Source organism: Pundamilia nyererei, unplaced genomic scaffold (genome assembly GCF_000239375.1).
Source record: "Pundamilia nyererei isolate P.nyererei 1_Seehausen unplaced genomic scaffold, PunNye1.0 scaffold00017, whole genome shotgun sequence".
Lineage (NCBI taxonomy): Eukaryota > Metazoa > Chordata > Actinopteri > Cichliformes > Cichlidae > Pundamilia > Pundamilia nyererei.
The window spans coordinates 890,218-917,596 of record NW_005187418.1 but is presented as its reverse complement, the minus strand read 5'-3'; the positions used below and the strand labels follow the sequence as shown (position 1 = coordinate 917,596).

Below are 27,379 nucleotides of genomic sequence, written 5' to 3'. Positions count from 1 at the left end.
GCACTCTGGACACACATTGATATATTTTTATATTATATATATTTAAAGTTAAGAACTCGTTAGTGATCAAGGAAGGTATGAAGTCTCTAATTCAGGCTCCTTCTACCCCAGTGTTAGTAATGACTCTAAACATTTTTAAACATGATGATTTTCACGTTTGCTTGAAATAAAATATCTCCCTCTGCTGGTACATTAGCTTAGGACAACTTGCTACTCCAGCATGTGTGTCCATTTATTGTCAACTTCTGAGGGAGTAGAGTCGAGGTAGTTGTGCTGTACTGTACAAGCTCATGGCGTTGAAGATGAAGAAATATATCCTTAAACTTGGAGCACTTTTAGAAAGACATCTACTGTAATGAAATGTATTGAATGTATGAAATGTAAGCATACAAAAGTTTGAGTTTTAGGATAGACACAAATAAAACAGACAAAAACCCAGAACAGTATAAAATGTTTTATTTGTTGAAATGCAGAAGCAAAGTAGAAGCTTGCTGTTTTTGTACTTACACAGTAATAAAAATAAATTAAATATATTATAAATCTTTCCCATAATTTTTGAGACCTACTGCAGACACGGAAAGAGTGATGGGACGCTGCGATTAAACTTCTGTTTAAACTAAAACTAATAAAAAAATATCAAAATGATCCACGAGTCTATCAGCTTTTTGCCTTTGAAGATGAATTTTCTGGTGAGGCTCTGATGTCTTAGCGGCAGTAATGAAGCGCTCGTGTTACCTCTCAGCTGAGTGGCTCGTTCTTCCATGTAATTGTCTTGATTACCTCGGATGGCATCCAGTGTCATTAGCGCTGAGTACAGCTAATAATTCGCCCTCTTTAACATTTAATCACTCAAATCACAGAACATTTCTACAGTCAGTTTGAAGTTTATCCAGAGAGGCGCCCTAATGCAGCAGAAATGTGCGTATGTGTGTGTGTGTGTGTGTGTGTGTGTGTGTGTGTGTGTGCATTAGCTTATGTTTTTGTCTCTTTAGGGATCTTCTTGCATGCATTTCCACCCCTGCATTCGTCCACATGCTTGAGAGTGATAAGACTGTCACCATAGTGAGTCAAATGCGTTGTGCTTGTAAAGCCACGATGATGAACCCAGTCCACGTTGTTGTGTTTCAGAGGGAGATGTCTGAGGATACCTGCAGCTGTTGCCCTGGTTTCCACTTGGCGCTGCGTCGGCCGACGTCCCCCCGTCTGTATGGCTGATTTCTCAGATCTGACGAAAGAGAACAAACACGAATAATCCACGTGAGACAAGAAGCTTCAGAACAGCCCGCTGACATATGTCAAAGGCAAACTAAGGGCCTGTTGGGCTTTATTTACTGAGCCATAAAATACATATTTCTACTCATCAAATTGGCCATAAAAAAACAACAACACAAAAACAAACAAACAGGAAAATGCGAAGACGTCTGGTATGAAAGAGTCACTGCCAAGCCATCCTGGCTCTTATAAAATCTTAATTAGAATCTGTGTCAGACATGGATAGAGTGTGGGACAATGAGCCCCTCAGCATAAGCTTTTAAAAGACCCACAGAAGGCACCAGCGTGTTCTTTTGCATTTCACTTTTTGTCTCTCAGTTGTTTTTCATGTCTTTGTGGTATTTTGCACATCTTTGTGGGTGTGTGAGGCTGCTTTGTGGTAATCTTTGTTGTGTTTTGCTGCTTTAAAAAAAACAAACACCTTTTAAACCTTTGTGTCTTTCTCACCTTCGTCTCTTCACAAGTGTGACGTGGTGTACGATCAATCTTAAAAGGAATCTATTACGCTGATTTCCAACTTCGTGTTTTTGTTGTTGGACGTTACAGGAGTAACTTTACAGCATTCACAGCTCATAATAATCATTGTAGAGAATTATATGAATGTACTGTGATCAGCTCATCTAAAGATATACTTCAGCCCCTCCATCATTTAAGCTTTCTCTTTTCTGATTGGCTACACAGAATGTTTTTGTGGGTACTGCATAGAAAAAACTGTAATTGTGATTTAAGTGTTCAGAGCAGGCTGTGCTTGTGATGACTGATACATACACTGACCAACATGAACCTTCCAACACTTTTTAAATGACTGGTAGCAGTGTACTTTTGGACAGCATAGCGTAGTACAGAGATGTCGTACGTCCTGCGCCACAGATTGAAATAAAAAGGGAAGAGCTTTGACAGTTTTTGGGTGAGTAAATTAGTTTAAAAATCACTGTTATCAGTCTAAGAATTAGCGTATATCTCCATTACCGTTGTTTGTGCAGTTTAAATTCAGCCTCTAAGTCATTAAATGATGTTATTTAACAAGCCTGTGAAATTCTTGAGATAAGGTCTTTTGTGCTGCGGGCCTGCATCAGCAGGATTAACTACAACTCAACAAACTCCACACAGCTGGACGTTGTGTGGCTCTGAAACCAGGACCCATTAACAAATGAGGCAACAGTGCTAAATGTCCTTTACTTTAGTGCCCTTTAATATATTGAATATATCTTTATTATCCAAGCACTCTAACAGTACTTTTATGACTGGAAACAAGGAAAACATAATAGATCTCCTTTAAACTTCAAATCCAAGACAAGCATATTCTACAGCATATTCTTGTGTTTTAGTTTGAGCTGCTCTCCTTCTCTTTGAAAGCCATTTAAAGTGTGTCAGAAAACCTCTGGAGAGAACTCAGTCACGAGGCATAAATCCAATAAACAGCACCCAAAATATTCCTTCAAGGGCAGACTGTCTGGGATACAGTTACATTGGGAAGGCAGAGCAGGACAATTTCTATGCAGTTTTAGTGCCATATAATGTGTTTCTAATATTTTGTGTTTATTGTTGTTATTCACTGTTGAGTTTGTCTCATGTCCATGACTGGAGAAGAAATAGAAGCTGTGCTCAAAGGATTATAAGTGACCTCTACACTCTGTATCCACCATCTCTTCCTGGTTATAAATACAATGACAGTGTCATGATCAGCAGGAGCGGATTTGAAAACATCACCTCTTCACTGAAGACAGAGTCGCAGAAGAGACGAGAGGAGCGTTTGGCAGAGCGAGCCGTGAAGGGCACGGATTTAAGAGCTGAAGACAGAAGAGAAAAAAAAACAACAGGGACAGGAAGAGAGGAGGGACAAACAAGGGCACAGGAGAGGGACGTAAGCCTTAGTGAAAGTTTGTTGAACTAAGGAAATTTTAAAAAAGAGCACTGCTGGAGAGGAAATAGGATAAAATGTTAATGAGATTAACAGCTGCTTAGATAAGAAAGTAAAAACACTGAGGACGATTAGTGTGAAAAAAGTGTGTGACAGCAGAAGGTACAGAAAAATAAAAATGAATGGACTAGAGCGTCCATCAAAACTAGAGCTGGAAATCAGGAGATAGTTAGCTTAGCTTAGTCAGCGCTCAGTGACGAGTTCTTGCTGTTGGGAAAAATCTGTACTCCCCAATCGGCCGGGGAGTGGTTGCTGGAGCACAACATAAACAAGTGCAGAGAAACAGTTTGTGGCTTATGTTGATTTAGCTGCTGCCTTTAAAGTTTGTAGACAAAACAAACAAAAATTTAAAAATCGAGTTCTAATTCATGAAAAGTTTCAGTTTAGTTGTTAGCTAGTTAATTAGCAAGCATTAGTGTGTAAGTGTTGCTATGTTAGCAGCTAAACTTCACTTGATACAATGTTTGAACTTTAATTACGTAGCTGTCACAGTGTAGCTTTAGCACCACACGAACCTGTAACTGCATAGCTGCATCTTTCTGTTGCCTTGGCAGCGTGAGCTCTTTCTTTAACTGTGTAATTAACCCCTCCTGATAATTGCTGATAACGGTTCACAACACATATACAAAAAACAGACAGTTTGTTGTGTACCTGTGATAATGTCCTCGATGGCTCCGTCTTTCCCCTCCCTCACCAGAGGAGACATCTGCCTCTTCTTCAGCTCTGCTATCAGGTCCATCTGGGGCGGTCTGGGCATCGTGGGACCCTGAAACAACAAATCAGATTTAGTTGAATGCAACTTTTTACAACATGCTTTGAGAGTTTTAGTTCTTTTTATGTCCAATAGTCTGGTCGTTTTTATGCATGAAAGTTATAATCTCAAGGAATGTGTGTGGAAGTCTGATAGGTGAAGAAGTACAAGCGGTCAGCAACACAGAACTGATCAAATGTTTCAATTCGAAAATCAAAACTAACTAAAACAAAAAGAATTGACCATTTTAAGAAAGAAAAATATAGTCTTATTTTGAATTTGATGGCAGCGCGGACCATGTTTACCACTTTCGTTAATAACAGTTCATATATGACTGGGAACTGAAGAGAGCTGTTTGGACATCGAACAGGGCAGTCCAGCTCCAGGCTTGTTCCAGATCCAATACCTTATATTATTATATTTTATTGTAGTTTATCTGTCTTTGTACTTGACATGGCTGACTGGAGCATCACACTAGTTTTTGTTGATACTTTGACCTTTTAATGTCGTGGGTCTTTGTAGACATTTCTCTAAAAGCAAAGCAGTTTTCCTCTAAACTGAGATCATTAATGTCTCTACCAGAGGAAAAGGGCTTTCAGAGAAGAGTATTTCTCTCTGTCCTTCACTGAGAAGAAGTACTTTTTGAAGGGTGGTGTTTTCCTTGCTGAATATCACTTAAAAAAATAAAAAAAATAAAAGAATGGGCCGACAGATAAAGTCTGAGGTTTACTGTCAGCTTTTAAAGTGTGTTGCAAAATGACACAATCTAATTATTCAGGAGAAAATCATCTTTATGTGCTTGGAAAGTTTGTAGACACACTTGAAAGTGCTTTTCCTGCACTGACTGTTTATCGTTCCCACCTTGTTCCCCATGACTTCAGGTTTAGGAGGAGTTAAAGGAGCCTCGTGTTGCTTGTTTCTCTGCTCGATGTCCAGCTCTGCTTGCTGGCAAACACAAAAACAATGTTTCAGAGGTCAGATTATAAACAGTCACTGATGGCTGCAGGTGTAAAAGCTCTTGGTGCATATCAGTGAAGCAGCTGTCTGTTATCTGACCTTGTACGCTTTGATGAATCTGACAAAAATAGGGAAGAACATAGAGGGCGGTGTTGTTTTGGGGTTTTCTCCGAAGTACTCCACAGCTGAGTCATAAGCATCCTGCAAAAGAAGGTCATGATCAGCCATGAACTGACAAGTACTTCCTGTTCCTAACATTGACAGAGACAAATTTGGATAATTTCCTCAGGGATTAATAAAGTATTCTGATTTTGATAATTAAATCCGACCTGTGCGGTCTTTCCATCGGCTATGAGACCGTTGAGCAGCTCCACGTTGGTGTTGAGAAAACGCTGCAGCACTAGATTGTCTTTTTCTATGGAGAACTCCCTCTTCGTCCCCTCCATGCCTCTCTCCAGAGCCTGAAGGTCCTGCAGGATACTGTCCACAGAAACTAAAAGAGACAAAGACTTCAAGGTGAAGTTAGAGCTTCAAATTAACATTCTTATCATTGCTTATCAAACATCAACTAGATTATGATGTACTTTAGAAGACTGAAGGGTTATGCAAGGTGTTGCATGAATAAAGTGATTCTACTGCTGTCATAACACCTTGTGAGCATTTGTCATTTTATCAACAGTGTATTTACAATCTGTGGTATTAGTTTAAACTAAAATGTATGTGATTAAAGTTTGACCACATTTAACGGTAATAATAAAAGTTTCGAAAGTATAGCCAATGACTCTGGCTTTGTGTAGGTTTTATCCTCTTGGTCATCTCAGACATACCAGTCAGCATCTCCATAGAAACTTCTAGGTGTTCTCCAATTGTTGGTGAGTGGTTGCAGTAGTTTCATGTCAGTTACAAGGTGAAAACATGGTGCTACACTGAAAACGCCCCATGACTGCTTTGGTTTCTAGCAGGTTGCCTTAATCAAGTGTAGTTTACAAGGGAGATTCAGGCTACATCCACATGTACACGGATATTTTGGTAAACACAGATTTTTCTGTGAATTTTGTCCTTTTGTCCTGAGGGTCACTAAAAATAAAGCTTTTCATTTACAGAAACTCTGCTGCATTTAAACGTGGAAAAGAGAAACAGCGATTTTGTCTCGTAAGATCCAAGTTATGTGCCTTCACCTCCCTTTTGACTACACTCTGTCTTTTTATTTGCCAGCATTTCTTCCCACTTAGGGTTATATCACCACCTGTTTCTTTGGCATGCACTTGACAGACTTTGAGATCTTTTTGGGGGGATTTTCATGTTCATGGAGATATTTTTTTTAACCTTTTTTTTAAAACCATTTTTAAAAAATGACCTCAGGCCTACGCTCACAGCATCTTGGACACACGATTAAAAAAAAGGGGGTCAGGAAGTCAGAAGTTAAAAAGGCAACACAGGTCAAAACATCCGATTACTACAGGGCTACAAACCACAAATACAGTTAATAAAAACAAGATTTTAGGCCAAATGTTGACCAGATCAAATGCTAGTTTTTCTTTTTGACTTTTTTTTTTCTTTTATAGCAGCAACTCTTGAGCTACTGTCAGGAATCATACTGTGCTGTGCTTTATTTCTTTATTTATTTGCAGCTTTGTTTCATAGTTTAGAGTTTAATCTATAATTACTTAATTTGGGAGGGAAGTAGTGGATCCGCTTGGATCTTGGACCTTTGTAAACTGTGACAGGAGTTCAGCCATCATTAATCACTGTACACATGTGAGGATGTGCTTACCAAGTGCCGCCTTATCCAGGAAGTGCAGCTCTGTGGGGAAGGATTGCAGCTCTGGGTATCTCTCCTGGATGATGTTGACGATGAAGTGCATCAGTGTCTGTTTTCGGTCTGTAGATTTTGTGTCCAACAGCTTGGGAGAGCCAGCAAAGAATGAAAAGTCTGACATTAGATTGATAAAAACAACATGTTGCACTAAATACTTTTGAATTATCTACAGAAATAGCAACCAAAGCAAAAAGCCATCTGTAGCTGCAGGAAAAAACTGCATTAATTTTCTCACCAAGTCTAAGCTTTGCAGACGGAAGCCATATGCTGCTCCTCGCTTGCTGCTGTTCATGTAGTTTCCAAATGCCAAGATGATCTTTACATCAGCAACAGACAGAAAAGTATGTTGTCAGATGTGACACAAAGTGACAGCATGTGTGATATGCAGCCCACACAGACTCAAAAATAAACCTGCAGTGAAAAACAAAACTTGAAATCTGTCACAGAGGTAAAACACAAAACCTCTCCCTTTCCAGAAACAACTCATCGTTGTTTTTATGCCACTTTAAATTTAGGAGAAAAAACAATAACCAAAGTTGAAGGAAAAAGCGAGACAAATTCCTCCGGGTTAAAGACACAGCATGTTTGGTCTCACATTACAGCAGCTGTGCTCTTGCAAGCTTTGGAGGCTACTTTCCCAGAACTGCTGAACTGGACCTGAAATTATTTCCATCAAAGCCTGAAAACACTCTGGCACAGAATAATGTGAATGGGTGAATGAGGCTCATAGCAGAAAGCAGCGTATAAGTACCAGTCTGTGAGACAAATTACAAGGCTCTGTTTTTCTAGTGTTCCAGGTTTCTACCATTAACTAATATCAGTGTTTGTGTATTGCATGTATACAGTGCACTGATACAGCTCACTAACCCAGTGCTATCCAAACCCAGGCCTCGAGGGCCAGTGTCCTGCAGGTTTTGTGTGTCCTTGATCCAACACAGCTGATTTAAATGGCTAAATGACCTCCTCAACATGTCTTGAAGTTCTCCAGAGGCCTGGTAATCATTTGATTCAGGTGTGTTGACCCAGTGTCCTCGAGGCCTACAGTTGGCCAAGCCTGCACCTACCTAAACTAGTGTTACTTGACATCTTACCACTGTTACTTCATCTAAATATGGTCACCTCTGGAAACAAAAAAAACACCACAAAATGCTAACGTTGAGGCTCCATTACAAACGGATGGTCCATCGTTTATTTACAGCTTATGTGAGATCTTGGCTGAATGTGTTTCTGTTGTTTTGCTGAGAGCCCCCCAGCAACCAGTATTTTAAAATGAAATTAGAAGAACAATAAACAAATTAAAAATGTTTTAAGCCAGGATTTGACTGTAATTTTTAATGCTAATTAGGAGGTCAGTGACTTTGATTCCATTTTGCCGTTGCTGAGGATTCACAGGAAGTCACAGAGAAGCAGTCCTAACCAGTAAAGGTTATTATTCAGTCATGAACTGGAGCTCTTTGACACTTAATATAAAAGTAAGAATCACCTCGAGAATTTTCTTCAGCTTAGTGGAAGACTTGATGGACATCGAGGCCGCGATGATGGCATTCAGTTGCTGTAAGAAATAATGCAAAGATCAGTGCATGCACATTACAGTATACACTAACATTTTTATTTTAAAGGACTAGTTCTACTTTTTTGTAATTCTCGCAGATTCAGAGGACAAGAGTGATTCCACTGTAAATATAAAGCCAGAGTGCTGATAAGGAGAAATTTCCCCGTGTTAAACCTCAGTACCTGAATAAATGCCTTTTATTCCTAGGAGTGGGCTTTTATTCAGCCCACTTCTAGGAATAAACTCTAACAGAATAACAGCCTTTTCCTCGGCATGACTGTGAAATCCCCTGTTGTAAACTTTGCTTAATTCTCTTTCCTCAAATACAGTTCAACCGTGGACTCACAGGCTGTATCAGCTGGACGCTCTCAGGGAAATTGCCCATGAAGGTGAGAGTGCTGATGCGCTGGGAAAGCCGCGGGATCTTGCTAAAGCGCACCATGAAGCGGTCCTCCTCGCTGAGCTCGTCCAGGGGCCTGCCCTCGCACTCGTAGTTGTGGATGAGCTTCATTTCATACTCTGTGGGGATGAAACGCTCCAACAGCTCGAGGAAGTCCAGGCTCAGAGCTTTCAGGTTGTACCTGCGGGGACGGTGCACGTTCTGAATATAAAGTGTCTTTGCAATATATTCAGATTTTCTTTTTATTGCCGTATTATTCAGCTGATGCACAAACAGGGTTTAACACATACGTCTCAATGACACAGCAGATATCAGAAGCAGCCATTCCTTCTTTACGCAGGGTGATGGCCAGGTTTTTGGCCCTGTTGGGCTCCATTAGAGACACTTTACTGGGACTCTTGTGGGCCATTTTCTTCTTTAGGGTTCCCAGATCTACAGGGGTCGACTGGGCTTTGGTCTTAAACTGCTCCTCAAAGGCAGCCATGTTTAGCTCCTAATAACAGGGTTCAAATACAGAAACAGAGACCATTAAGATTTTTTAATACTCAGATTAAACTTTCACTTTTGTTTACTGTAAGTCACGTAGCAGCCTATTACAGACTAAACTACTTCCTGATAAAGCATGTGACTGCTGGAAAAATTCCTGGAAAATTTGTTCTAAAGATTATTGTAAATTTCGTTTTGTTCTTTTTAAAATACTCACAAAGGTTTGCAAATGGAGAAAAGCATGGAAGAATATCCATGGATTTAAGTGATGTAGAATAAATGCAAGTTCCCATGATAATACATTACTGCTATTCCAATGTAACACAAAAACACAGTACTGTCTTAATAGGATTGATTGCACTAATATAGAAGAAAAGAAATGCATAGACTGCATGTTGTTGTTTTCTGCTAAACGATTTGCACCACAATTGGATTAAAACCCAACCTGCAACCTCCACGTCTGAAAATGAAGCCAGTGCAGAAATACCAAAACTACTGTAGTTCCACTTATGGCCACTGGAGGCTGACTCCAAACCAGTGCTCATCCCCATAACTCTCATGTAAAAAATGTCCAACACGTTGCAAAGTGTGTTGACAGCCTGGCACAAAACACTGTTTGGGTCCCTACGGGTAGTTTCCACCATCAACTGTTCAGGAGGTGAGGGTTTATTTGTTTGTTTGTTTGCTTGTTTTTTTAAATAATTCATCTGCCCAGTGTTTGCGATGCTTTTTGTTGGATCTTTAATAAAATTATCTGACAAAATGACTTTCCAAAGAACTTTGTCTTCCACTTTAGTGACTTTTCAAGCATAATTAGTCTGTTACTTACTAATTAGCTAATTGTCTGTGTGCTGCTTTTCCTAACCAGACTAGCTAGACTTAGCTGAAAACTTAGCACAGTACCCTCTGACTCCAAAATGCAGCAACAAAAACCAGCAGGTGTGATCATGTTGGCTGCGTGCATCTTGTAAATACTGTCCATGAAGGAACCCAGGTCCAGATGTTTTTGGGACAGCAGAGGAAACATGAACAAACCTCTAAGATGTGCTCGTCGTCCACCTCACTGAAGATTGTTCCTGCGACCTGGTTGGATTTGAGAGCCTGCCAGTTGAACAGCGGCATGCGGTATTTGGTTTGAATGGCCTTCTTCTTTTTACAGTCTGTAAGAGAAATGTTCGTATTGTAACAGAGATATCTTCCTAAATATTGCGTTGGGGAATCTGCCGTTTGTTACTTTCACAAGAAAAGACACTGAAATCTTTACTAAAAGTTCCCAAAGTGGAGCTGGAAAACTTTGGTTTCTCCAACATGTCTCCTCTCTGTGGTATTTCTTGATTTTCTATAAAGTTTAACATTTTTTTAAATCTCTACAATCAGTTCGATAAAAGCTGGAAACTTTTGCTTGTTGTAATCATTCTTCATTTTCAAGTTTGATGTATAAAAAGAAAAAAATCATCTCTTCTTTAAGATATAAAGGACAAGTGATTGTGGACTCACTTGAGGTCCCTGCTGACGCCTCCGTCCTACTGCCTCCAGAAGGCAGGAGAGCTGATGGTGGTGGAGGAGGTGGAGGTGGAGCTGTGGTTGAGGACGGAGCTGGAAGTGGAGGAGGAGGGGGAGGAGGAGCTTGTACCGACTGTGGAGGAACTTCTGTTGTAGGAACGGCCTGAAGGTTGTTTCCTGTATCGACCTGATCTGCAGCTGTCAGGAAATAGTCTACACATCAACTTGCAGTTACAATGTAGCTGTAATTAAGGAATAAATCTGATTACACGAATCAATATCCCATAATGATGCCCGTCAGGGAAATACAAAGAGCTTCTAATTATCCGCACACCAAGGTCTGAAGTATCATCTCGGACTGGCGATGCACTTTTCGGACTCAATGGCGGTTTCAGATCTTTTGATCTCTTATCTTGAGTTATAAAAACAGAAATTGGAGGTAGGCCTTGTCTGTGTGCAGGTAAGTTACCATGAAAATGTACCACCAGCGCATCACCTTTGTAATGCTGTAAACCCAGAGTTCACCCTGACGTTACCTGGATAGGTGCAGCACAGCTATCTTGTCACTAAAAAAGGGAACTTCTGAATCCAGCTCATAAAACTCAAAGTTGAATTGTTCACGCTGTGAGTGTATGTGTGGTTACTGAGGATTTAGGAAGGTGTGATAAAACATTGCCGACCTTTCTGCTTCTTGTTCTGCTGCACCACCTGAACTGCTAGGTGTCCAGAGGAAGAGCGCCCCATTTGGACAAGACCCTGGTCCACCAGAGCCTGAACTTTGACCTCGAGCTCCTTCAGGGCCTGGGTGTCTTGTTCTTTCTCCTGCTTGAGCTCACGTTCTTGCTCTCGCTGCTGCAGCAGAATCACCTGCGAGCGAGACTCCCGCAGACTCTCCTGTGACACAGAGCAGATGTGGCTTTAATCAGGCTGGACCTGTTCTGTCAGCTTAAAAAAAAGAAATATGTGATCTGGTGTGATCGTCTTGGCAAAAGGACATGCGTGCTCACAACACTTTGGCTCATTAATATGCAGATTTATGCAGCTGCAACACTAAACTCTAATCAGATCATCTTCACCAGGTGGGGTACCTGCGGTGAGAGTGCTGCTATGTGCTTTTTCTTGACTAACGTTCACAAGAACAATCAGTCTCTCCCTAATTAAGCCAATTAGTTCCTCTATTTTCAAAGCTGTACTTCAACGCCAACACGTTTGTCTCTGCATGCTACATGTCTGCTACTAATTTGAACTCATCAGCCTGAAGTGAGAAAGAGAATTCAGCATCTCATGAAGCATTTCTTTCCTCGTTAGCATTCAAATATATGCAGAAAGGTGCTTAAAAATCAAATCACATCTCTTCCATGTGGTGGACATGTGGTGTAGGTGTGAGGTTTCAGTATACTGTAGTTATCATAGTGGGTCACAGCTTTGGGACAGCAAAACAGGGAAAATTAAATTTGAGCCTAATGGAAAAGAACAAACGGCTACAGGTTACTGAGATACTGGCAGAGCTGAGCGATTGATTTTTTCCTCTCTGTAAAACTCAAAAAACAAACAAAAAGACGAAGATCGCTGGCTGAGCTTTTGCCCTTCCTCGTGTTGGAACCACAAACAAAAATATCAAGCAGCAAAAAAACTCTATAAAGCAGAACTGAGTGGTTTTTAAGTCTTTATCAGTAAATGGATTTGAACTGAGCCCTGATCTACAAAACAGGTTCAAGCAACTCTGAGTTTAACTTTAAACTCTGAGTTATCAGTTCTAGAAAAGCTGATCAGTTATTTCAGACTATTATTCAATTTAGCAAAACTGCACTTTTTATTTGACTTTATCTTCCGCACAATTTAAAAACAAAGGAGTTCAAATATTTTCTTTTTGTTAATGTTTGGAGTAAAAACCATAAATGTACTGTACTCTTTAAAAAGTGATTACTTGTGAACTATTTCTCTTCTGGTGTTTAAGAGAAGACACAGATAAAAGCACAGAAACATGAAATGGATTATTATGTCTCTATTTAAGGCCTTTTTTTCTGTTTTTAAGCCACATTTGCCCATTTACCTTATTCTAGGAACCTTTATCTGTCAGGTGACACGATGTGGATTCATGTTTGATATGTTGGCTCTGATGTTTCTGCTACCATCTGACTGCTTGGCACTGTCTGTGTTTCTGTATGAAAAACATGTAAGCATGAACTTGCTGTTCTCTACCTTCAGGAGCTCCACTTCTTTGGTGGTCTGAATGAGCTTCTTCTCAAGCTCGGAGGCTTTCTCCATCGCCTCAGTCTCGGTCTCCTGAAGTCTGCTGGTGAGCTGTGACACCAGAGTGGTCATGGGTAATGGGTAAATGTATTTTTACACAGAGAGCAGCAAACATAGAAGAAAAGTAAGACTAAAGTGGACTTATAATGTATTACATTTTCTCTCATGTATGTACTGCTTGTGTAATTTTGAATTCCTACATGATTAATATCACAGTAATGTTTAAAGTTTTCATTTACCAGACAAAGTCATGAAATTTCACCCAAACATTTTTCTGTATAGATAATCTAAATAGCAACCGCATGTTGCTGCTGGAGAGTTTAACACATAGTATGATTTTTTTCTTCGGTAGCTTAATTAAAAAAAAAAAAAAAAAGTATTTTACTAGAGAAGGGAAGCTAATGTGAATAAGCTAGGCTAAGGTAGTTAGCTTTAGAGCCATGAGCCTATCAGCTTCCTGTTAACTGCATCATTCAACAGATTCAGCTGCTGCTTCATTTGTGTGATACAATGTGGCAGCCGTGAAATTATTTAATTTCTTAAACACAAAAATGGAGGAAATGTCTCAATTAGACTTAGACTTGGATTAACTAATAAGCTAGCTGCATTTAATAAAAGAAACAATTACAGTTTTGCTTTAAAGCAATAAAGTTGGAAAATATTCAGGTTTATTTCAGCTTGATGTATTTCCTGTCATTCTGTAGTGTTTTTTGAAAGGTGAATAAATATCAGCGACACTGCATGTAGCAGGTCCATGTGACCATTGCACCTGTGAGCGTGCTCATCCACACTCACAGGTTTATTTGAAAACCTGTCCTGGCCGGACTGATGGAAATCATGCTGATATGATACAGACTGTCTTTAAGGTTAGTTTGTATTTAATGCATTTACATCCAGACCTGCGCGTTGTGTTCCTGCAGTTCCTCCATGTGTTCTAGCAATGCGTTCTTGGTCTCAGCGTCCTCCAGCAAAGCGCCAACATCGAACACGTTGTCCAGGTAGGCCTGAATCTGCACCAGCAGCCTGTCGCTCTCTGTGAACTTCAATTTCTACAAAGAGAAAACACCAGAGTAAAAAATAATCAACTCAGTTTAACTGAAAGCTGTGACTCTGAGTCTAAGAGAAGTTTAAAGCTGTTAATTTGGCAAACAAGTTTACACTTGCCTCCAGGTATTCATCCAGGCCATGCTGCGTGAACTCGTACTGGAGGTGGACTCTGAAGTTCATGTTTTCCACTGAGTGGACCACAATGTTGATGAACTGCATACAGGCAACCTGGTGGCAAAAGGAATTCATTTGTGCAACAGGAAGCAGCGTCACCTACTCAGACCAGTGTCCGACACCATCACCAGGACCATCACCAGGACAGGGGCTACAAGTTTAAAAGTTTACCCGCGCGACGTAAAGAAAGTCTGCTTACAGAGAGCAGAACGTCAGTAGAGCTAATGAAAGCGAGGAGGCCAAACTGCTGACACGAGCAGCTGCTGCACAATATTAGACACGAGCTTCAGAACACGACGTGTGAACAAGTACCGCTGACATAAAATGTTTCACACAGGCTCGGTAATGTTCACTTTGGTGGAAGGCATATTTTGTGACCTCAGACCATCTGCTTCTCAGTGAAGTTGTTGGTAATTGTCCAGAGTTTCCCACTTTGAGTTTTTTAAGTTTAAAGAGGCCAATTAAAAGTTCTGCAGATTTCAAGCGGACTAAAACGCAGCTCCAGACAGCTGGCAGCCGCTCCTGCAGCTGACTGAGGAAACACTGAAAACCGTTAAAACTAAACTCGCTAATTGTTCTTTTTTTTTCCCAATAAACAACTGCAGCAATAATCACTTCTCAGGGGTGAAATTGTGTTGCGTTTCTTTTTGTTACTACAAACTCATTAACTTTAGTTATTAGATTGTTATCTTGGGCTCCGGGAAGCTGCAGTTTGCATTTTTCTTTTTTGTTTCCTGATCGATTCGTTGATTAGTCGAGGAGTTTTGTTCCTCCCGTCTCCTAAAGTAACCTTAAATAAACGCCTCTCCTGCAAATTTACGACATCATTAAATTAAATTCTGAATTCGTGGCAGACTTTGGATTACCGTCCTCAGCTGTTCTACTTACAGCTCTGATCTTGTGTAAAAGAAAGTGGAGAACAAACTTTTAGGAATACACAAGCCTTCTTCACAGCACTCTGCATATTATATATAATTGCACACAATCTGTCTAATTAAAAGAAAAGCTGTCATTTTACAAAAGGCTCAGCCTGAAAGCTTTCAATTATAAAAACTAATTACCCCTATTCTTTATTATTTTAGCTTGTTTTTGTAAATTCTCACACAAAGGAGGACTTTTTGTGTCCCAGAGCAAATTGTGCACATAAATAATAGATTTATTCTTTTTTTTCTGGCAGTTACCAGTATTAGAAAAACACCACCAGTCAACTCCAACTGAAGCCCCATCTCAGGTCTACAGTTAATCAATCAATCAACAAATGATTTACAACAATCTGCTGCAGCTGTACAGACACGAGGAGAGATTGTTAAATCACAGATGTTACAAACACAAACATTTTTCAAGGGAATTTCACATCCCTGATGATTATGCATTTCTTTAAAAAATCATATTATTACTGCAGAGTAAAAGCAGGTTTAATTTAGGGCCTTTTTTCATGATTTGCACACCAAATTCAAAGAAAATGTTCATTTTGAAATTACGCTGACAGAGCATCAACCTGGAGGGATGTAGTAATGTCAGTTTAGAGCTGACCTTATTCAACCTGAGGATAACATCGACACTCATTAAGAGGCCGGAGACTGACCAGGTAGATCACAGACTAAACGTTATTCCTGATGACAGGAATTGTCTACCTCTGTCAATTGCTTAAGGGGACTCAACATCTGGCAGCTCCACATGTTGGATTTGGCAGTTTTTATGCCAGATGCTCTTTCTGACACCGCCCCAAAGGGATCTGTGTCTCCTGCTGGGAATAAATCTGGGATCTTTTGCTTGTTAGACAAAAAACTGAACATTTGCCAAAAAGACAAATGTGACGTATTTTTATAGATCAGCTGAATCTCGTTGCATGAAAACTTTAGAAGGACAGCTTATAGAGCAGGTTCAGAATAACAAACGTATTATTTTGAAGCCTTGCACAGTCTTGCTCTCACATTATAGATTTACCTGATATTTAAATCCTGTCGTCTTCCAATTTAATCACACTCTTTTTCTGGTTCTATGTCATGTTTTTATTTCCTGTTCTTTTGTTATCCGTGCACTTTTCTTTTTTATGTTGATGTTTTCTACTTTACAAATAAATGTTCATATGTTGTCATTACATGGTGAACCTGAAAAGTGTTTTGCATGCATGTATTTGAATGCAATTGCTGCTTTACCATGAAGTCGATGTTGCTTTCTTCATTGTGGAAATACTCAATGAGCTTCTCGAATCGGTTTTTCTCCCCACAAACCTGAAAACAATAATAATAATAATAAAGATCAGATCAAACAGCAGCTGAGTATTCAACCCTCTTATTCTTTTTATTGTGCCCATTGCAGGTTTATAAATCTAGGTGACGTCCGTGGAGATTTGGAGCTTGCTGCCTTCCCCGTGTGTGCACACATGGGGGCAGTGTGCTCACACAGAAACATTGTTGCAGCCGTAACGATGCATCAGGATTTCAGCAAACATGCGGTCTAATTAAACAGCGCAGCGTTGAGAGAGAGGAGGCTCTGTCGGCTGTTTGTGGAGAAATTCAGCTCATTTCAGGGACAAACAGAAATAATGGTTGTAATAAAAGCAGCACAGGATGATTGCAGCTCGCTCTGCAGGTGTAAACAATCCCCGGTGTTTGTGTGCCGCATGATTTCCTGGCAGAGAAAACGTGGCTTCTTTATGACTGTGTTTTCCTAACTGCTGGCATGTCAGCAAGTTCCCTGTCTCATCCGTTGCTGTGTGGTAATCTACCTGCCCCTTTCTTGCCCACTCATGTCCACTGAATAATGCAGCAGGCCAATCGAACAGCCAGCACAACCCTAAACAAAGCCCATGTTCTGCTGCTGAGGGACACATGAGCCAGCTCCTGGCCCCGCGCCCGGCCGCCTCTATCGCTCTCCCCATCTTCTTCCAGCTCTCGCCCACACACACATGCCGACACTGCTGCGGCACCGACGACAAGCTCCGCTCACGGTGACACTCGAGTCACAGCTCTGATAATCGATGCCACATTAATCAAACGGGTTAAAGCTGATGCAGCCAGAGGGTTTACAAACGGACGGGTGTTTAATTCATCACTTCATTTTTTTTAACATGTATATAAAAGTCTTTTTAAAGAAACTCCGCAAACACCAAAACATGAAAGAATGGCATTGACCTGAACACACAGAGCTGCTTTAGAGATGACAGGGGTCTTATTTTCTGTCTTAACAACTTGACGACTGGCCAACCAACCAATTCCCAAGGATATTGCGTGGTAGGTGAGATTTCAGAGCATCTAAAGATCTCCGAATGGCATCCATTCATTCATCCATGCATTCACAGGAGGACAGACCCATGTCTCCTCTTCAAGCTGTGCCCTGCAGGCCCCATGGGTGAGGCCTTGCCAGTAGGCACTCCCCCTCGCCTGCTCCTGGCTCCAGGGTGGTGCCCCGGTTACTCTATGCCAGGCAGGGTAAACTGGATCCTGGATTTTTTGTTTTTCATGACTCTTCATTTGCCCCTTCACCCAGGACTAATTAGCCTTGGGAGACATAATCAAGTGCAAAAAGCCCCGGACAACATGGCCTCAGAAGCAGAAGATCAATGAAACTCAGTATAAGAGAAATAGGGATTATTTTAAACTGTGAATGATGCAAAGCTACCGTAATCAGATCCTTTAATAAAAAATGCAGAGCGAGAAATAGAGAAAAGATCCTCTTTAAGTATAAATTGAAATAAAATTGTTCTGTGTTTTGTACTCCTCCAGGGTAAATACATTATTTAAAATGAGCTCAAATGTGAGATGTGCTTAAATTTGAATATTTAAATTAACATAACAGTGACCAAAGAAGCAATTTAATACGAGGGGTCAGTTTAGCTCGCTGTAAGCAACTGAAAGAAATACTTAATGGGTGTCTGCTTGTTGCAGAGCAGCTTTTGACTTCCTGAATGTTTTCTCCTGGTTCAGGTTTAAGCTTCTGTCTCCACAGCCACAGGAAGCAACAGGTGCTGCTTTCTCAATCAAAGACAGAAGAAGGTCAAGGAGAGGTGAGAGGCCACTCAGCAAGTGTTTCACATATTTATACCTCTTCGGTCAGTGTTGTTTGGCAGAGGAACAGCTGGACGGAGCAGCTGACGGCGGGCAGCTCGACCTGGGGTTCCCCCATAACCTGCTGGTATGTGAGTGCTGTGCCATAGATCTATGTTAAGCTTCTGATCCCTTAAGTGTGAATGTAAGATGAGTCATCACTGCTGAACACAGAAAGAAGGTCTAAAACCATGGTTGGCTTTGCACGATCTCCTTGTTCCTGTGTGGGGTTTCTCTGGGATTCTAATCAGTCCAAAGACCTGCTTTTAGGATAATGTGTGATTCTAAATTGGCTATAGTTATGTTAGACCTGTGATGGATAAGCAGTCCATCCAGGATGTATCCTAATAACAAGGTAACCCCTAGACCTCTGAAATGAATATGTGGTTCAGAAAATTGGAAAACAAAGCAGATTTTTGCAGCACAAATTATTTACTAAATGACCTAAACTTTAAATTTCAGCCAGATCAGCGGATTAACTGATATTTTCCATTATATTTTAAGTTATATGTTCATATTATTTTGGTAAGAACTCATATAATGAATGTGAATAAAAAAATAGTCATTTTAAAATTACTAAGTATCCATATGAGTCTTAAAAATCCTAAACTTTTCGTGCTCTAAATGAGATACTGGTGGAGAAATCCCCTTTACAGCGAGCACCCAGCTTAAATCTAACGTGCATGTTTTAGTATGGAGGGCCAAAACTTCAAAAATTAAATAACAAAACACATCATTACTACTAGAAGCTGTCTCAGCTTATTTCTGGTCATCTTCTTGTTCACCAATGCTGATTAAATCAATCAGAAGCTCAAATTAATTCAGTTCATTAATGCTCACACAGAGAGCAGGAATCTCCTAAAGCGGCAGCTACCAATGACACACCTCAAAAATACATGTGATGAATGTCAGCCACTGCAATGACTCTACTGACCTCTTTGAAGTTGTCAAAGGCGGCGAGGATGATGTCATGACCTCCTCTCACCAAACACACGGCCGCCAGCAGCTCCAGCACCAGAGCTTTAGTCCTGAAAAGACGATTGACGTTTATGCACTGTGCAATGCCCAGCAACTACTTTAAGATAAGATAAGATACCTTTATTAGTCCCATGTCTAATAAAGACGCGGGACATTTAAAGTCCGTCCTGAACACTAACACCTCGCAGATAATCACATCAATTGTTCTTGTACATTTTTCAGCTTATAGTTTAGTATACAGTGGCTTGCAAAAGTATTCGGCCCCCTTGAACTTTTCCACATTTTGTCACATTACAGCCACAAACATGAATCTATTTTATTGGAATTCCACGTGAAAGACCAACACAAAGTGGTGCACATGTGAGAAGTTGAACGGAAATCAGACATGATTCCAAACATTTTTTACAAATAAATAACTGCAAAGTGGGGTGTGCGTAATTATTCAGCCCCCTGAGTCAATACTTTATTGAACCACCTCTTGCTGCAGTTCCAGCTGCCAGTCTTTTAGTCTCTACCAGCTTTGCACATCTACAGACTGAAATCTTTGCCCATTCTTCTTTGCCACAGATTCTGGATTGGATTTAGATCTGGACTTTGACTGGGCCATTCTAACACATGGATGTGTTTTGTTTTAAACCGTTCCATTGTTGCCCTGGCTTTATGTTTAGGGTCGTTGTCCTGCTGGAAGGTGAACCTTCACCCCAGTCTCAAGTCTTTTGCAGACTCCAAGAGGTTTTCTTCCAAGATTGTCCTGTATTTGGCTCCATCCATCTTCCCATCAACTCTGACCAGCTTCCCTGTCCCTGCTGAAGAGAAGCCCCCCCAGAGCATGCTGCTGCCACCACCATATCTGACAGTGGGGATGGTGTGTTCAGAGTGATGTGCAGTGTTAGTTACACATAGCGTTTTGCATTTTGGTCTCATGTGACCAGAGCACCTTCTTCCACATGTTTGCTGTGTCCCCACATGGCTTGTGGCAAACTGCAAACGGGACTTCTTATGGTTTTCTGTTAACAATGGCTTTCTTCTTGCCACTCTTCCAACTTTGTGCAGTGCACGACTAATAGTTGTCCTGTGGACAGATTCCCCCACCTGAGCTGTAGATCTCTGCAGCTCGTCCAGAGTCACCATGGGCCTCTTGGCTGCATTTCTGATCAGCGCTCTCCTTGTTGGGCCTGTGAGTTTAGGTGGACGGCCTTGTCTTGGTAGGTTTACAGTTGTGCCATACTCCTTCCATTTCTGAATGATGGCTTGAACAGCGCTCCGTGGGATGTTCAAGGCTTGGGAAATCTTTTTGTAGCCTAAGCCTGCTTTAAATTTCTCAATAACTTTATCTCTGACCTGTCTGGTGTCTAAATCCAATCCAGAATCTGTGGCAAGATCTGAAAACTGCTGTTCACAAACGCTGTCCATCTAATCTGACTGAGCTGGAGCTGTTTTGCAAAGAAGAATGGGCAAAGATTTCAGTCTGTAGATGTGCAAAGCTTCTCACATGTGCACCACTTTGTGTTGGTCTTTGATGTGGAATTCCAATAAAATCGATTCATGTTTGTGGCTGTAATGTGACAAAATGTGGAAAAGTTCAAGGTGGCCGAATACTTTTGAAAGCCACTGTAGGTTCATGTTCAGGCTGTGCGTGGTGTTTACCTCGGGTTTCTGTCGTTCAGGCTGAGCGTGATCTCGTTCACGCAGGAGGGATGCTTCATCACTTGGTTAAACCCCGACTAAGTAAAAAAAACACAAAAATCTGCCAACAGTTTGCCAAATAAGATTAAAGAATGAAATGAAACATGACCAGATTAAGTGGCTCTTGTGTGGACCAGAAAACAATATGAACTGCTGAAATGAAACAATACTTTCAAATTGAACTGAACTCTGACCTTACATATGGCATTTGTTTCTTAATATGAATTTAAAACAGCAAAGGACAAGTGTATAATAAGTGAATATCAACATGAAAAAATTACATTACCTATTCTGACATTTTTTGCTATCTTTAGAGAATGACTGATGGGAAATAAAAGTTAAACTCTAAGGATCAATTAATAAATAACAATAATACATAGTGTGTAAGTGGTTTTAGGTACCTGGTAATTCATGATGGCACGCAGACACATGATGCAGAGATGAACATCATCTTTCTGGCTCACAACACGCGAGTTCCTCAAGGCTTTTCTGTTTTAGAGAGGTAAATCAGCCAGGTTTAACTGAGGCTTAACTGAAGAGCTGCTTTATTAATAAGACCTAGAATAGCACTGAAAATAAAGCCAATAATTATTACCCATTTACCCACTTTTTTAGAAGAATGTGCCAACTAATTCTTAATGAATCCATTTAGAAATAAATAAATAAATAAAGTCCATCGTCAGAAACTGCAGACCCTGTTTTAAGAAGCTCAAAAACGTCTGCAGTAAATACTTCAAATAATACTCATGCCAGCCATCATTCACCAGATGAAAACAAAACCACTGAGAGCATGCTCTCATAATTGTATTTTGCGTCACTTAGCGACATGTTTCACATTCATACCTAAGCACACCCCGTCTGAACAAAAGGACCCCAAACACCTACGTAAGGAGGCGTACTCGCTATGAGAGGAATGCAGCCACTTCCCATCAGAAAGATAAGAAGGACACGTCTGCAGCTGCTGAAGGTGAAGGCTAGGAGGAGATCATGATTTGAGTTTAAAAGCATGTGACCCTGCTCATTCCCAAATGACCTGTTAGGAGTGACCAATCACTCTCACTTATGCATTAAAACAGTGCCTCACAGCACACACTCCAAAGGACACTTTACGTGTAAATTAGCCACATCGGCAGCTTTTTAAAGTGGTACTAATTGAGTCTCCAGGGTTGAGAATGAGCTCCTACGACTACATCAGCTGAATGGAAATAGGTCCCTGCAGCCAGCTTTAAGAAATCCTTAACAAGTTTTGCAGTGAGATGTGGATCATGGGCGTGCTGTCGATATACCCTCGGCCATGTGTCTATTTTTAGAAAACTTGTTTTTGGATAAACACTTAAGTCAGTTTAAAATGTTACTTTTCTCACTTTTCAGAGTATCAATAACATCAGTAAGTCATTTTAATGTAATAACAATGAAATAAATTAAAGTAGCCCATAAATTTGTCACTGTGCTTTTGGTGTTTGTCACACTGTACCTGACTGTGAAGGCCTTGCCGCCCTTCAAGGCGCTGTGTGTGGGTGAGTTGCTGGCACTTCTTTTCAGATCTTCCCCTGGTTTGTCAGTAGTTTTGCCTTTGTCTGTGGGCAGCGTGCCGTTGTCCACAGTCTCCACCTCATACCTGTGAGTATCACCATAAAAAGTAATGTTAATTAAGTTTTGTGACCTTCTTGGACTAGTGAGTGACTGTGTGGCTGAGACAGTTCAGCATCGACTGTTCTGAGATAACTTTTAAGCTGATACCTACGTGACAGCGCTGTGGGCGACAGACAGATAATCCACAAGAACGTCCAAACCCTGGTTCTCCTCATTTAAGAACTCCTGAGCCCAGCTACAGCAGGACAACACAAAACAAATGTAACTCAGAGGCAGAGCATGGCAGAAAAAGTTAGTAAAGAAGTGTTTTAAAAACACGAGTTAAAGTTGTAATTTTGCTAATATACACTATATTTGATTAAATGTGTTACACGTGGTTGAAGAATTCACATTTTTATTTGACTTCATTGCTTCGGTGTAATTTGTGTGCTATAATCAGCTTCTTATCTCTATCAATGGTACAATCATATTGTACCCACATGGGAGAGACTCACCCGATGTGATTGGTCCTCAGGGAAATCTCCAGCTCTCTCAGGACCTGTGTGGATTCCTGGACGCGTCTCCTAAACTGATAAAGCATATACAAGGTGAGAATGAGGTCAAAAAATACTTAAAGATATCTTATTATACTCATTATAATATATTAAGTAATTGATCATTATGTGCCTCTCTGCTCTTCATCCATTTAAAGTAATCCACCTAAAGAACCTGCTTTTTCAGGTTCGAGAAACTGATAATTCAAAACAAACAAACAAAAAAACAACATTACTAAAGCTAAAGGTGGTTCTGCGAGCTACGGAGCTATCAGGTGGTCTTTTAGTTGCATGGACTGGACTGGACTGGATTTAGTTTGCACTTAGTTTGTTGGATAAAACAGCTGAAATACCAATATTTGAAATACTTTTAGATTACAGGTGATGAAAAAAGACTGCATATTGCCAGAAGGCTTAGCTGGAGGTGTGTCACTGCATAGCTACTGACTAACCAGAGCAGTTTGGAGGTTTTCTTTTATTATTTTTAAAGAATTAAATAGAAACATTTCAGTTTTTCCAAACATATAGCCAAGGCTCTATAGTCTATGAACCTTGGCTTATCCAGGTGTTGGCTTTACATAACATGATAAAGGAATGCTGGATATATTTGCAGTCAGGAACAGGGGTGTCCTAAATATTTTTAATAAGTACAGAACAGTAATCACAGCACACAAAGTAACTCTGCCTGAACAGACAGGGCCAACTTCAACCCACAAATATTTCTTACAGTAAAATATTTGTGGTGCCGTTCTATTTCCTGCCTCAAAAAGCTCAAGAATTTTATCAAAAGGTCTAAAATCAATGAGGCTTTTTCAAGAAGTTCATGTTTACTTTTCGAAAACAAACAGAAGCTTGAAATTAAAATGTTTGATTTGAGTTTGCTCAGATGTACCTTTCGACTGACTCCTCCGTGATCCACAAAGCTCTTCAGCTTCTCCAAGTAAGCAGATGGTGGATTCTTCACTTGAAAGCGCTCCTAAAGATGGAGGAAAGAAACATTCAGACCTCTAATTATGTTTGATTGCAGCGCTGCAGCGATGGGGAAGGCAGGGCAGAGCTCAGCTGGGGTCTCACAGGAACAGGCTGATTACACCGCCTCAGTTATGCAAATGGTTGAAATGATTCGACTGCCATGCAGCGGCTACGTTCTCACACACACACTTTTCACTGTTCACGGCCTTTAGTTAAACCAAAAAGCTGACACTTTCTGAAATGTGCCAAACTGTTTACTTGAGAAGCTGTATGACAGCGACGGGTTTATCTATCGCTCTCGCATCAACACACAGGTTGTTATGGACTCTCTTGTAGTTGCTATGGTGGTGTACAATATTGATGAGCTTCCTTGTGTTAGTGTATACGTAAGTCTGTGTTGGTTTCTTAAGTTTGGCATTCAGCCACCTTACAAGAAGTTCAATTCGGTTAATTAATTAAAACCGTCCTTTAATGTTTCTTCTTTTATCTACCTTTAATGGCTTCTCATGTTTGTTTACATTCCAAGCCTATTAACATGTACTTTACTACAAAGCAGAATCTCTTGCTTAGCGAGGTAACTTTACATTTACCTCATTGTCAGTGTTTACATTGCTGCGGTAATTTGTGCTGTATCACTGCCTGCTGAGCATAAACCCCAGTGTGCAGGTAGAGTAATAGGAGGGTCTGTAGGATTTTAAAATCTTTGTCTTTCACTGTTATGACTATAAAATAATAAGAAATGCATGTTTTTAGGAACATCTTTATTTCTCCTTTTTTCTGTTGTCTCCAAAACATTTGTATTTTCTTAAGCCTTATAGACTTCTCCTTGCAGGCCTTTTTTGTTCTTTGCAGCTCAACCCACTGCAACAGAAAAACTCAGTTACAGTTTATTAGAATTAAAAAAAAAAAAAGTAAATAAGTCCTGAACAGAATATTGAAAGTCTACCTGGTCACAGATCAGGTCCCACTTCTTCTCACTGTCGTACTGGCTGAGGATCTTGACCTTGTCTGGAGGAAGATTCATCGTGTTCTGGAAGCAGAAACACATGAAATAAATGTTAAAAAGTCAAATCTGTCGATTGGAAGCAATAACCTGCAGAACTTTTCACATTGTTCACTTTTTATGTAGAGGTAAGTCAAAGAAAGTCAGAGATACAAACGCTGTTGATGGTTCACTTATGTACGGGCACTTATGTTGAATGTGACATGTGAAACAAACACAAATGAAGGGTGTAACATGATATCCACAGGGGAACGATGAATGAAAATAAAACATAGGAAAATCAAAATAACTGGGATTTACCCCATTGCAGAGCAGACAGTACACATAGACATTCATATGCGTACACTGCGATCATTAGAATCATATAAATGTTCCACATTTACAGTTTGATTACACTCAGGTCCATGTGAAATCACTCATTTTGGTAGTCAAATGCTAATTTGTATTTTGAACAAAGGTGTGTCCTAAAGGTGTGTCGGAGCTGCTGCACCATTGAAATCTACAATAAGACTGCAAAGTAAATAACTTCAGCATTCTTAGTGTACAACTACAACAACTACAAGTACAAACTAGGTAAATGTTGCTCAACACAAGCAAGTTACAGTTCATATACTTAGCCTATTATGATGCAACAGCAATTACCACAAAAAATGAATAAATAAAAAATAAAATAGTGAGGTACATGTTCTATTGAGGACAAAAGGACAATTTGACATTTTTTAAGAAATGCTATTTAAGATTAATATTGATCATTGTTTTAATGGCTCACATACATGCAAGGTGTGGTCAGACTGCTCTTCTGGTTGGATGTTGGAGTAACTGAGGCGTTTCTTGTGTGAGAATGTGGAGACTTTAAATGCACCTGTTTATCACAGGCTTTTGTAAGTGGTCAGTGTGTACTACGCTTCACCGCCGCTAGCTGGAGTCACTAAACTGAACTTCTCCACTGTGTGTGGGCTTTTTAATGACATATTTAAAAGAAGAACAGCATTATTGTGTAGTACAAACCATCCAAATTCTAGCATTTTAGCGGTGTTACTCAACACTAAACAGCAGATATCTGCATTGCTCTTCTATTTTGTTGTTTACACAGTCGATTACCCTCATCCTCTGGTCTGTAATTTATTTATTTATTTTTTATCTACAATGGCTCTAATACCCATATATATAATTCTACCATGCTACTTTGTAGCTCTTTCTTAAAGAGGCTTGTGAAAGAAGGCCTACTGTGCGTTATTTTTCATTTTTAAACAGCATCAGACCATGCTGCCACAGTAACCTATATTCTCATTGATCTCTCTGTGCTCTGAATTATTTACAGATACATTCTGTGTTGAAAAACAGTCATGTGAATGTGTGAACATGGAGATCTTCCAGGAACCAACATGGTCACAGGCACGGGGTCCTCTCAAGCCCCTTTGACGACATCTTCAATAATTAAAGACTCTGCTGCAGGCCGTTATAAGTCTGGCAGTGAGTTACTCTGAGAGTCACAGGTCTTTGTAATTATCAGCTGTATGCTGTCATGTTACACTGCAGTTTAATCACATATAGCCTACGTCTCAGAGCGGGATTTTAGTTCACATTGTGTTTTGAAGAGTGTGTGCTGATCCTCCCCTCTGATAAAGTGCAAGTCAGGATGCTGCTGGTTCTATACTCCTGATGTCAGCTGTTTGACAGATGAGTCAGATACTGTCAACCAGACATTTGCTTTTGTTTATGATAACTGATATCAGATTATAAAAGTTGCTGAGAAGTAAAGATAAAAGATTGTCACCACATTCCTCCCATTTTCACAACTGGGTGGTGTCCCAAACAACAAACACAGACACACGAGCGGCACCGACTATAACCCACAGAGTTGTGAAACTAGGCTAGTCGACAGGAGAATCCCGCTCAAGCATGACACACAGCTCCTCGTATCTTATCTGGTATCCTGAGCAACTCGGGCATCACAACCTCAGCGCGGTGTCAGTGACACTGACTCAGTCTGCTCAGGAATGTCCCTGTCATGTCACCAACAAACAAATTCACACCACTGTCTGAATTTGAACTTCTCAAAAATGTAAGTCAGGCTTTTTATTCATCCAGAAGTAGAGGCCGAATCCCACTAAATGCTAAAAGATGGAGAGCTGTCAGGCATGTCAATCTGGAAAATGGGTCAGTAGATCAATGCTGGATGTGCATCTGATAAATCAAGCCTGATGAATGAAGCTGGTGGGTCAATACGTGCTGGTTATGTGTGGCCGGATGGAAACTGAAAGAGAAAAACAGCACTGGCATTTTCCAGTGTTGGGTTTAAAATACAACATTAGCAGGACACGACATGGCTTTGGCTCCAATATAGTAACATAACACAGACCTGTGTGTGACCCACAAACACAAAAACCTTGTAAGTTATCAGACTTTAAATCATATTGTGTGTGTGTG

The 27,379-nt window shown here is 40.3% G+C and overlaps 1 protein-coding gene across 2 annotated transcripts in view; it reads right to left on the bottom strand.

The window, feature by feature from the left end:
* Nucleotides 1–440: 440 nt before the first annotated feature.
* fmnl1b (formin-like 1b) overlaps nucleotides 441–27,379 on the bottom strand; it is a 36,450-nt gene continuing 9,511 nt past the window's right edge. Inside the window, exons 2-27 of one of the 2 annotated variants that reach the window (XM_013908970.1) lie at nucleotides 24,893–24,976; nucleotides 23,867–23,950; nucleotides 22,936–23,009; nucleotides 22,593–22,676; nucleotides 22,323–22,466; nucleotides 21,250–21,337; nucleotides 20,810–20,886; nucleotides 19,119–19,212; nucleotides 16,295–16,369; nucleotides 14,079–14,189; nucleotides 13,814–13,963; nucleotides 12,864–12,965; nucleotides 11,342–11,555; nucleotides 10,656–10,859; nucleotides 10,194–10,318; nucleotides 8,963–9,165; nucleotides 8,619–8,853; nucleotides 8,204–8,272; nucleotides 6,956–7,036; nucleotides 6,676–6,805; nucleotides 5,231–5,394; nucleotides 5,001–5,102; nucleotides 4,806–4,889; nucleotides 3,845–3,959; nucleotides 2,983–3,062; nucleotides 1,163–1,225 (exon numbers count right to left, since the gene is read on the bottom strand). In XM_013908970.1, coding sequence (XP_013764424.1) covers nucleotides 1,220–1,225; nucleotides 2,983–3,062; nucleotides 3,845–3,959; nucleotides 4,806–4,889; nucleotides 5,001–5,102; nucleotides 5,231–5,394; nucleotides 6,676–6,805; nucleotides 6,956–7,036; nucleotides 8,204–8,272; nucleotides 8,619–8,853; nucleotides 8,963–9,165; nucleotides 10,194–10,318; nucleotides 10,656–10,859; nucleotides 11,342–11,555; nucleotides 12,864–12,965; nucleotides 13,814–13,963; nucleotides 14,079–14,189; nucleotides 16,295–16,369; nucleotides 19,119–19,212; nucleotides 20,810–20,886; nucleotides 21,250–21,337; nucleotides 22,323–22,466; nucleotides 22,593–22,676; nucleotides 22,936–23,009; nucleotides 23,867–23,950; nucleotides 24,893–24,976 — 2,979 coding nt within the window. In that variant the 3' untranslated portion in view covers nucleotides 1,163–1,219. Of the gene's footprint in view, nucleotides 1,226–2,982; nucleotides 3,063–3,844; nucleotides 3,960–4,805; nucleotides 4,890–5,000; nucleotides 5,103–5,230; nucleotides 5,395–6,675; nucleotides 6,806–6,955; nucleotides 7,037–8,203; nucleotides 8,273–8,618; nucleotides 8,854–8,962; nucleotides 9,166–10,193; nucleotides 10,319–10,655; nucleotides 10,860–11,341; nucleotides 11,556–12,863; nucleotides 12,966–13,813; nucleotides 13,964–14,078; nucleotides 14,190–16,294; nucleotides 16,370–19,118; nucleotides 19,213–20,809; nucleotides 20,887–21,249; nucleotides 21,338–22,322; nucleotides 22,467–22,592; nucleotides 22,677–22,935; nucleotides 23,010–23,866; nucleotides 23,951–24,892; nucleotides 24,977–27,379 lie in introns of both variants that reach the window. The other variant, XM_005725729.2, reaches the window with a different exon arrangement.